Source organism: Barbus barbus (genome assembly GCF_936440315.1).
Source record: "Barbus barbus genome assembly, chromosome: 32".
In the NCBI taxonomy this organism is placed as follows: Eukaryota; Metazoa; Chordata; class Actinopteri; order Cypriniformes; family Cyprinidae; genus Barbus; species Barbus barbus.
This window is the reverse complement of record NC_136760.1, coordinates 3419955-3432261: the sequence shown is the minus strand read 5'-3', so window position 1 is coordinate 3432261 and position 12307 is coordinate 3419955. Positions and strand designations below refer to the sequence as shown.

General features: G+C 36.5%; 1 protein-coding gene across 1 annotated transcript; it reads left to right on the top strand.

Moving 5' to 3' along the window:
* Window positions 1–2518: 2518 nt before the first annotated feature.
* Window positions 2519–12307, top strand: LOC306851976 (matrix metalloproteinase-25-like). Its single transcript, XM_079388524.1, has 11 exons — window positions 2519–2607; window positions 2698–2809; window positions 4789–4921; window positions 5287–5431; window positions 5519–5808; window positions 7084–7260; window positions 8012–8105; window positions 8620–8702; window positions 9144–9296; window positions 9394–9681; window positions 11084–12307. The coding sequence occupies exons 2-11, from the start codon at window positions 2702–2704 to the stop codon at window positions 11332–11334; spliced, it is 1722 nt and encodes a 573-aa protein (XP_079244650.1). The 5' UTR covers window positions 2519–2607; window positions 2698–2701; the 3' UTR covers window positions 11335–12307.

The following is a 12307-nucleotide window of genomic DNA, read 5'->3' as shown; positions in this document are numbered from 1 at the left end:
CATTCAGTCTCACTTACCCTTCCCATGTACCATGTATGTGTGATGTGTGTGTGTGTGTGTATATATATGTATGTGTTTGTGTAGTCTAGTTATGTGTTTGTGATTTAGTTAATAAAACTTTGTGCACAATACATATGAGTATTTGTTTCTGATTCCTGCTTGCAACAAAGTCAGTTTAACGATTTCGATCTTGTTACATGCTCTGAGTAGTACTGTACCTTAAAATGGGTATTTCTCTTACCCTAGAAATTAAGATTTCTTTGAATTCATAAATAATCAATACTGAGCGTTCACTAGACGACCTGATCAGTTGATTGTACTGTAAATTCTGCTTTATCAAGATAATTCTATTAACTTATCCAAATATTATAATTAATTATAAAGAGTTATGATTAATTATTAATATTCCCCCTTGAGCTAAGATTACTACACTTTATATATAAATCCTATTTACTAGTTTCATATATTTGAATCTACAACAAAGCCACTCGATGAGTCATTATGCTAGCTTTAAATAGTTTTAGTGAAGCAGGAATTCACATCGTCTAGCCATTAATATATCACTGTGTATCTCTCTTCCTCTTATAGTCTCTCTCTCTCTCTCTCTCTCTCTCAAGGCATTAGCGATACAGTGTCATGTACCACTAATAGTGCTTTCAGATGCACTCTCTGGTATTTGGGGGGTTGGGGAAAGATGAGAGACAAGTAGCACTGATGGTTTGCAGGCACTTTCAGACAGCATGAAATGGACATTCTGGAGCTCACAGATATGATCATGCGTGTTTTATGTTGTCTGTGTGTTAATAACTTTGTATGACTTTGTCATCAAAAGTAGAAGTGAAAACAAATTATGTCTGACAACACAAAGAGAAAGAGGAAGACTGATCTGTGAAGTCCAAATGAAGATTCTACTCACATATATTTGGGCAGTTTTAGAGTGCTAAATTTCCTCTCAAGTCCCCCAAAAAGTGTCCTAATTTATGCAATTTTTTGTACTGTTGTGTGTGTACTTGTTTATGCTACATTGTGAATAGTAAATAGTTTTTTCTGAAAGTGTAACAATGCAAACAGGTCAGTATAAAAACAACAGAAGTCTATGGAAAGTCCCCACAATTCACAGAAACACAAACAAGTCATGGCCTAATGGTTAGAGAGTCGGACTTGTAATTAAAAGGTTGCGGGTTCGAGTCTCGGGCCGGCAGGGATTGTAGGTGGGGGGAGTGAATGTCCAGCGCTCTCTCCACCCTCAATACCACGACTGAGGTGCCCTTGAGCAAGGCACCGAACCCCCAACTGCTCCCCGGGCGCCGCAGCATAAATGTGTGTTCACGGTGTGTGTGTGCACTTTGGATGGGATAAATGCAGAGCACGAATTCCGAGTATGGGCCAAATGTCACTTCACTTTATTTCACAAAAAAAGTCAGTTGTCAATTATCAACAGCTCACACAGAAGTCAATTTCAAACCAATCAGCTTCTCTTGGCCCGCGCACTGAATCTGAGTGACCAGCTTTAACGTGCAAAATTTGTGTGGGGAACTTTTCCCGCTCACGAAACTCATGAACGTGGGGATTCCTCATGAAATGACTGGATTACACTCATCAGCCTTCGCCCAGCAATGGTCATGTGACCACACCTCAATATCCGCACACATTATGATAGCTGTCTTGCTATGATATTGCTGTTTGTAAGTCCTGTTTTTTCATTACTTACCACATGTTTATGTGTCTGACATACTTTGAGAAATATGCTGAAATTTGTCCTATGACAAGAAGAGTGCTACAAAACTGCATGACTTTCATCATCATCATCATCAGATGTTTGAACTTCTGTTAAATACACTGGGGCCTTAAACTTCAAAGTAAAGTCAGCCTCCTTACTTGTTTCTTAAAACACACACACACACACACACACACACCGACACACACACACACACACACACACACAGACACACACACACACACACACTCACACACACACACACACACACATCTGTACATTTCTGGTCCCCTGTGATCTTTTCTTCCTGCTACTACTTCCTGTCCTACTATCCTATTTTAGGCATCTGAGTCAGTGATGTCTCAATTATAAAAAAAAAAGCACCTTAGTGATTATGTATTTTCACTATTGATTTTTAAAAGGGGAATTATAAAATATTGCAGATGAAAGAAAAAAATACACATTTAGTTTTTGGTTTGAAAGAATCGCAGTGTTTGTTTTACTGAGGGTGACAACGCTTAAGAAATAGAGCAATATGAGTGTTGTAACAGTTTGGTGAAGTTTGAAACATCCGTTTTCTTTCAGTTATGGGTGTGCGTACTCCTTTACCTCATTTGTGGATTTTGGTGTTTTTTGACTGATTTATGTCATGCAAAGTTTAACTTGTTTTGAATCAAGGCATAATTTAATAAGTAATGTTAATATTAATTATGTATATTTAATGCAGTCAAGTAATGGTTATTGGATTCAGCAGGAAGTGAAAGAGATTTTTCAGAATCAAGAGAGAGAGAGAGAGAGAGAGAGAGAGAGAGAGCTCCTCATCGATTGGTCTCGGCCCTGCCTAGTCCTTAGAGGGATAAACTGAAGTAGCAAGAGAGACGCATATAACGGTATGAGAAAATAAACTACATTACCCTTAGAATAAAAGCAGATCCTTTTAATTATCTGCAGCTGTTTATTTATTTTTTTATTCCGTCCAGGCAGATGACTTTCTCAGGATATCTTTGGTTGGTTTACCTGACCTGCACTGTGCTTGTGTTTATCTCTCCGGTTCATTTGGCTCCGATGCCGGACCAGTACTCTCGGGGTGTGGTAAGATACTCTGCAATACTATAAGTTACATATTTTAATAAATAGGAAAACAAACACTGTACCATGTCATATATGGGTTTGGTTTGTATTGTTTTTGATGTGCATATGTGAGCATACTTTCATGTGTGTAAAATCCCTGTGTGCCAGATTTAAGTTAAATTAGTCAGTAAAATTTCTAGGAGTTTTTTGAAGAGGGACACGCAGGGACCAAAATGTGTTACATAACATGAATATGAACTAAAATTGTGGATTCACACCTCATATTTATGAGGTCTAGGTATTCTAGTGACAAGCTATAGTCAACAATTCAATTCTCTTCATTAGTCAATTAACTGAGGTGTGGAATAAACAAAAGACCCATTAAATGACCTTAAAACAGTTTACACTTGCAACAAAGAAAATAAAATTCAACAAGTCTGTTAACCCTCTTAATGCTAAAAGTGTGTTTAGATCTTTTACACACCACGTTAATCACACAATTTGTATATATAAAAAGTCCTGTTTGACCCAGTGGTGTAATAATATAATTCTTATTAGATAAATCGCCGCACCACATCTTGTAATGTATCTATATAAACTACAGTTGAACAAATAAAGAATAGAGAAGCTTTTAGGGACCCTCTGGTGGCCATGAAGGAATTGAGAATATTTCTAGAGGCACCGAGAGATAAAGAGAACATTTCTAACAGTGTCAAAGACACTTTGGTGTCTCTCTCCCCTCCCTCCAGGACATTTACAACACCCGTCTCACCCGCAAAGCCCTCCGCATTGCAGGTGATCCCACCCACCCGACTCACAGCTTCTTCAGTCTGCTGCCATCAGGGAGGAGACTGCGGAGTCTCCAGGCGAGGACCAGCAGACTGAAGGACAGCTTCATACATCAGGCTGTCAGGAAGCTGAACTGCCTCCCGTTCTTTTACCCCATGCAACACTGAACTCTGACACTATGAGACCCCCCACACCCCAAGGACCTGCCACCCCCACCAACTTAAAAACTGTGACCAGCATCTGTCACTTGTGCAGCATTGGACTGATCACTACCTCATCCAGCATTGACTGCAAACTACCTCTCTGATAGTCTCATAAAAAGACTGTTCTCCTGTCAATTTAACAGACTATGTATGTGCCGTACATGTAGAAGAATTGACAATAAAGCAGACTTGACTTGACTTCATACCACGCTGAAACTCTTATAGAGCAAAAACACTCACTCACTTTGCGATCCGTGAGCGTCTCTCACTTTGCAGAGAGACCACAAACATGAGGACAAAAAAAAATTGTGTGTGGTGTGCTGCGATGTGACAAAGACAGCACACCACACACCAACAGATTTTCAACACGCGTTTGTCCTCAGGGTTCCCCCCACACATCAGGATTTCTGATTCGCCTCTGACATTCTTCCGAGCAGATTCAGTCACTCTTAACACACCGCACACCACAGGAAAATCTGATAAAATAATCTTTAGAACCACCAAGATAATCGGGACATTACCTAGGATTGTCGGAAGGGAAGAAATCGGCCCAAAATCAGCCTGATTATCTTGTGATGTGTACCCAGCATAAAACAAAACCTAAAAAAAAGTAGCCAGTTCTTTGCTACAACTAAAAGTAAAATGTTTAACTGCAAGCATTTTTCACATTTTTAAGACCGCGTCTCCAAAATTGTCTATGCATCAGAATTTGCCATTTTCGGCATAACTGTGTAAAATGCACCTTCTACGATCAAAAACTTGGCAAAAGACATTTTGAAAGTCTCTAGTATGAAATAATATCGACTGAATGATGTGTTGGACACGCTGCGTTGCTTTTTTTTTTTCGAGTTGAATACATAACAACACAAAATGTATTCATGTAAAAAAAAAAAAATGTATTAATTAGCACATCCTTTTGTAATTTATAGAAATAAAATAATTGTATAATATATAATAAAGAACCTTTGGTAAGTTAAACTAACTTTTTTAGCATTTGATTTTTCTTAGGATTGGTTAAGCAGGTATGGATATCTGCCCCCTCCGGACCCCCGCACAGGAAAGCTGCAGACTAAAGAAGGCATTGAGAGAGCCATCAAAGAAATGCAGCGTTTCGCCGGCCTCAAAGACACAGGCAAACTTGGTAAATGCAACGCATGCAGGAAATGGTCTAACGTCATTGTTTCACAAGACGCATTGTTTCAGTGTTTTTTTTTTTTCAGTTTTCCCCCGTTTCTTTCTGCAGTGTACTTCCCTGTTGGTTTTTCCAAATCAAATGAAATCAAAACACTATGTTTTCAATTCTTAATAAATACATGTGTAATGAAGAGATTTAGAGTGTCTTTTCCCTCAGTTGGTGGCTTGTAAATGGTTTGGTCAATACATTTCTAGAGAAATAATTATTCATTGTCTCTCCTCCCCACATGGGTTTTTATTTCATGTTTAATGGGCTCAGTCTCTCTAAAGTCTATATATTGATCTGGGACCTTCTGTTCTGTGCTTCTCTAGACAGTGACACCCTGAAACTGATGAACACGCCACGGTGTTCACTGCCAGACATTATAGGGTCCGAGGACATGCTGAAAAAGCGGAGGAGGAAAAGAAGATATGCGACCACTGGGCTTCGCTGGAAAAAGTCTGACCTCACATGGAGGTCTGCATTGTTACACAAACATGGTCCCACATTCGTATACAATAACCCCAGCCTCTGACTTATCTTTGTTCCTCTTTGTCCTACTAGCATCCAAAATTACCCATCTCTCCATCCGTTCCTCAAACCCAATGATGTGGCGACTATAATGGCCTATGCCTTCAAAGCCTGGAGCGATCTGACCAACCTCAAGTTTCACGCTACATCCTCGAGTGAGCAGGACAGAGCTGATATCAAGATCTCTTTCGCTCGCTCGCTCCATGATGACGGGTATCCATTTGACGGGAAGGGAGGGACACTTGCTCATGCCTTCTTCCCAGGAGAGGCTGATGTTTCTGGGGATACACATTTTGATGACGAGGAGAGCTGGACCTATTTAGGCAAGATACTTTATTAAATATTCAGTCAGTGATTACTAGATGAATGACAGTGGTTACAGAATATTTATGAATTAATCACATTTTGCATTTAGACATTTTTCTGTCTGATTATTCCACAGAAGAAAACTGCTTTAGATGATAAAGTGTTTAGCCCTTGTACAACACAGATTGTTTCAAAGCAGCTTCACATTAATAAACAGGAATCTAGCAGTGTTTATGCTGTAAAGTTCACCAATTATTAAACCAATTCAGTTATAGGCGTAAAGTAGTATCTTTATCCATGCATACAGTGACAGTTTTTCATAACAAATAAGTATTGCTGTCATTTCCATCTATTCCATGCCATTAATTTGAGAAAATCTGAGTTTATATTTGGTTATGATGGAAAATGAGAAGTGAAACACATTTCATCCAGATAAACATAATGAATAGTGAAGATCAGAAATGTAATTTATTTTCAGATTTTTTCTCTCAGATTTTCTTGATCTGAGAGCAGCTTTCTAATATGTTGTTACCAAACCAGTTAATATGTGAGAATTTATTTTTATTGCTATACAGAAAGAAATTTAATGTAGAAACAATACTCACTTTGAAATTGCTAGTTAATTTCACAATAAATTACAAAGAAACACATTGAATTAAGTGGTAACACTTTAGAATAGGGAACACTCATTCACTTTTAACCATGATTTTTTCCTCAATAAACTCCTAATTTGCTGTTAATTAATTGTTAATAAGGTAGTTGTGAAGTTTAGGTATGGGGTCGGATTAAGGGATCTAGAATAAAGTCATGCAGAATAAGGCATTAATATATGCTTTATAAGTACTAATAAACAGCCAATAATTTAGTAAAAGCATGCTAATAAGCAAGTTAATTGTGAGAATAGGCCCTTAAAATACAGTGTTAAACATGAAACATGAAACAGTCAAATATTATTTTCTTGTAAAACATTTTTAATGATCTATATTTTATTTACAACTTCAAAAAATCAGCTGTAAAGTGTATAAGTTTAGTATCAGTGTACTGCTGGCTAACATACAGTATGTCCAAAAAACTCTCAAAATACTCATTATAGTGCGAGTTACTCATTGCATGCCATCTTTATTTTAGGACATTTGATTAATCGTTGACAGTTACATATATGAAATGTAGTTTGAAGATGCTTATCTTGCTTTTAAGTAGCCAAAAGTGGCCTCAGTTGATGAATCACACACTTACAAATGTTATTATGTATAAATGAAGACCTCCTCTTTTTATCCTTCCTATCTGTTTAGATGACAGTGGCACTGATTTGTTCGCGGTGGCCGTGCATGAATTTGGTCATGCCCTGGGTCTCTCTCATTCCTCCTCTCATCCGTCCATCATGCGGCCTTACTACCAGGGTCCTGTTGGAGATATTGCATCCTACATTCTTCCAGAAGATGATCGCTATGGCATTCAGTCAATCTACGGTAGGAGCATGTTCAGAAGCTTTAATTACCTGATCTGGTATTTGTCATCATCACGGTAACACTTTATTTTAAGGTCTCTTAACTAGTTTCTTATTAACATGCATATTATTAGAATATTAGCCATTTATTCTACATGACCTCATTCTACATCCCTAATCCTACCCAATACCTAAACTTAACAACTACCTTACTAACTATTAATACGCAGCAAATTAGGATTTTATTGCGGGAAAAGGCATAGTTAATAGTGAATATGTGTTCCCTATTCTAAAGTGTTACTGTAATTTCTTAATGCCTTATTTTACATGACCTCATTCTACATCCCTAATCCTACCCAATACCTAAACTTAACAACTACCTTTCTCTTACTAACTATTAATATGCAGCAAATTAGGTATTTATTGAAGGAAATGTTATAGTTAATTGTGAATAAGCGTTCCCTATTCTAAAGTGTTACCGTAATTTCTAGTAGATCACCCAGAAATAAACATTGTGCTCACTTTCATGACCACCTGGAAGATCAATGAAAGATTTCAAGTCATTAATAGCTTTATGTAAAAAAATAAATAAATAAAAAACTCTCCCTTTTAATAAGAACATGCAGCAAGCATGTAAAATTAAATGAAATGTAATTGTAACTCTTTTTTCATTTATTAGATTTAAGTATTAAAAGCTATTGTTTCAGTTTGTCATAATACACTGCTGACCACATCTAAATCTGTCAGTGTGGTTTTGGTTTGTGTCTTGACAGGAAGGAAGAGCAGCTTGTCAACACCTTCCCCAAGTCATCCTACATCACACTTACCCAAACCACCAAGACCACCTCGACCCAAAGTACCATCACAGTAAGTCATGTTTACTAAGACACATACACTACCATACAAATGTTTGAGAAAAGTACACATTTATTCAACAAGACTGCATTTAACCGAAACTGACAGTAAAGACCTTTACTTTTTTAAACGCCGTTTGTGCTGTGCCTTTCCATCCTTCAGAATTCTGAAAAAAAAGAATATGATTTCCACAAAAATATGAAGCAGCAGAACTATTTCAAAGCTTATAATAATAAGAAGAAATGCTTTCTGAGCATCAAATCTGCATATTAAAGTGATTTCTGAAGGTTCATGTGACTGAAGACTGGAGTAATGATGCTGAAAATTCAGCTTTGCATCACAGGAATAAATTACATTTGACTATATATTACAAATAACACAGTTATTTTACATTGTAATAATATTCCACACTATTAAATAAACGTAGCCTTGGTGAGCAGAAGAGACTTTTTGAACAGTAGTGTAGATGCACATTTCTCCAGCATTAAAAGTGTTAACAAACTCTGTGACCTCTCTGTTTGTCTAGACCTGATCCGTCAGTCCAGAATCGCTGTGAAGGAGGTTTTGATGCCGTGGCAAACATCAGAGGAGATGTTTTCTTTTTTAAAGGTATCCAATGACTGTTCTTACACAGATTTTGCAATGCAAATCCAGTTGATCATCTTAAAAGCCACTTGCTCAAGATTTAAACCTGCTGTTTTTTTTAAATAATTTTAAATAAAAGATGGAACCATACATTCTCCAGCTAATTATTCACAGGATTATTACAAGTTTTCAGAAATGTAATGATTACATATGGAAATGATGCATTATTTAATGAAATATGCACTAATTTGTGCAAATTTTCAGAACAGAAGAGTTAAGACGGAAATAGATAAGTGCAATAAAATAAACACGTTTGTATTATGGACGTTTTCTTTCCATTAGTCTGAAAGAAGAGAAATTAGGGAACCCAAAATGGGTCTACCTGTAGTATCTTGCATTATTCTCATTTGTCTCATTTGTCACAAATGTAGAAGAACATTTAGTTTTGCTTTTGGTATCGTCTAGGTCCATTTTTCTGGCGAATCCAGCGGTCTGGTTCTCTTGTGTCCTTCCATCCTGCTCTCATAAAAAACTTCTGGATTGGTCTTCCTCCCGGCACTACCAAGATAGATGCAGTTTATGAAAGAAAAACGGATAGCAGGATCATCTTCTTCATTGGTTAGTTTGTTTTTACTCAATTGTGGTACAATAGAAGAACAAATCATTTTGAAAAAGCACATTTCTGTAAGTGAATGCAAAACTTCTTTCCACACAGGCTCACAGTACTGGGTATTTAAAGACACCAAGGCGGTTGCTGGCTACCCACGTCCGCTGTCAGACTGGGGGCTGATCTCTCAGGACGGAAGCGAGGTGAAGAGGGTGGACGCGGCCTTTATTTGGGCTCATAATGGACAAACCTACATCTTCAGCGGTGGAGAGTTCTGGAGGTTCTCTGAAGGCCTGGAGTCTGGGAGGCGCCATCCAGACGCAGGTTATCCCAGAAACTCCTCCCTCTGGAAGGGTGCGCCCAGTATCCCCGATGACATCATCACCTGGGGAGACGGTAATGTAGAGAAAGTCTGATTACCTCGAGTGCACTTTCTGCTAGTCTGCTACATTATCAGTTTACTATAACTAAGAAGCTTTTGCTTCAGTTGTGATTACTCATATCAGTCTGGTCACAATAGAGCATGTCAGTAATGACGTATGTGTAAAGTTTGCATCGCCACATCATCACCACAAAAACCCAGTAGAATTTTTCCATTGGCTTTTGGATTATTGCAGAAAATAAGCTCTGTGACCAACAAAAGTTTATGATTCTTACGCATTTTATTCATTAGGATAATCTTCTCAAATGAGCACAACTTTGAATTTTAAAGCCTAAATACAAAAGAATTTTAAAAAGTAAAATGTAGGATATTAATGAATTATATCACAAATGCCACAATTTACTCTTTAAAAGACATTTTCCCTGAAAGTTTGAGTTAGAATAGTAGACTATAATCAGTAGGCTATAAAAGTGGACTAGTGAGTATAGATGAGTTTACAGTTAACTGCATTTTAAAAGACAAGTAAAATGTTAAAAAGTGAATGAGGTATTTCTCATGTATTGTCTGATGAAAGTATCAAAATATCGAGAGTTTGTGTTCACCACAGACGTTATTTCAGACATTTAACCAAAAACCCATTGACTTCAGGATGATGGAGCTGGAAGTGCTAAAATGCTAACTCATTTCCGGATTTGGCCAACAAATTGTATATATATATATATATAGTACTTTATACTGTAATGCATGGTGTTGTTATTATTCAATAATTATTATTCAATGTAAATTTCAGACATCAAAATGAATTAAAACCTTTAAGCTAATTGAGTCATTCAATTTGAATGCACATTATTGCTATTATTACACATCTTCAGTTAAAACATGAACACTATATATATATATATATATATATATATATATATATATATATATATATATATATATATATATAGTTATAGAATAAATTTGCCTTTCAGCTGAATATCTTTTAATGGGATTCTTCTTTGTCTTTCATTGGCTATGCAATTACTCAACTAAATTGTTAAAACATAATTATAAATCGAATAGTTTATTTGTTATTTTACATTAATGACACGTCTAAACATACAATGCAAAGCACTTTGCTTGATCTTCCATGGCCAGCATAACAAACTACGCAGAATTAATGCCAACCACAATTTTGAACATTATTTTCTTCACACATTATTTGATTGGCTATGCAGAAAACACCAGAAAAGTAAATGTAAACATTCAATAGCATTAATGTAGCTTTAAAATATTTAATGCAGAATGACTCGTTGCAGGTATGCGCTGTTGCACACAAATATTGGATGAAATATATTTCAATCATCATTTCTCCACCTATTTGTATGCAATCTTAGATGCTTTTTATTCACAGTTTATTTCTTAAACTTTAAGGAGATGCCTATTTCTTCAAGGACAACTCATATTGGATTCTGAAGAGCGGAGGACTGGACCAAGACAACGTCAGACACAAATCAACCGCAGTCGATTGGATGATGTGTCCAGAACCGACTCCAACCACACTTCCTGCCAATCCACGTCACAGAGGAGACTGTAACTGTGGCTTCAACGGAGCCTTACAGATGAGTGCTTCATCCTGGTTACTGTTCATTATATTACTGCTTTACCCAGGCGTCCTTATATAGGGCCTCTTGCAATAATAAAACAAGAGTCTGCCTTATTTTTTAAAGACTGTCTCAAAGCACTTAAAGTGATATCTAAAACCCATTTTTTTGATCTATGCAAGTTTAATGTATAAATATATTAGATTTTTCAGGATAAAGTTTGAGGTTGAGATGAAATTCATTTAATTATATGAATTAATTATTTATTGTTTTAGCTGTCAGGCTATTGCATTGTTCAAAATATTTAATTGTAATCCATTTGACTTTGTGCCTATATTTCATCTGTGGCTATAGGAAAGATTTATCTAAATTACAAGGCTTTATCTAAATGAATGATCTCTAGTTGCGATGACAAGTAGGATCCACATGGGGGCATTAACACACAGCAGGGCAGAGGTTTAATACTTCAGCACATTTTCCAGGCTCATCTCATAAGTTCACGAGGCCTGGAAGTAATTTTGCTGGGACATTTTGATGAAGATGTGTTTTTCTTGTCTGGGTCTAAAATTTCTTAAATTCACAAATGCAATTCAAACAAGTGATGCAATCCTCATGATATCATAATGATGAAAAAGCCTCATTAAAAGAACAAAATTCATGAGATGAAAGCATTATTATATTAATATTTCTTTGAAAAGCAAAAACAAAACATCCTTATTTTTAAACCTTTTTGCTGTAATTCAAAATCACGTGACACCAACCAACCACAGACAATCTGTTAAGGTCAATACGTTTCTTAAAATATCAGACAATTTGAGCATTTTTGGAGTCAATGTAAGTGTGTATTTTAATCTTGTTTTGTAAAAGATTTGTCTTTTTTGTCACGACCAATGAGTTATCTGACAGCACAGCTCATCTCAACATTTTTAGCATACATCACACGATGTTCCATGCATGTGAGCCCTGTCAAGATTTAATCACTGCTAATGACACAAATGTTCCAAATGTTTGTACCTTATAAAAGGATTATCAACATTTTTCATTCCAGACTTAG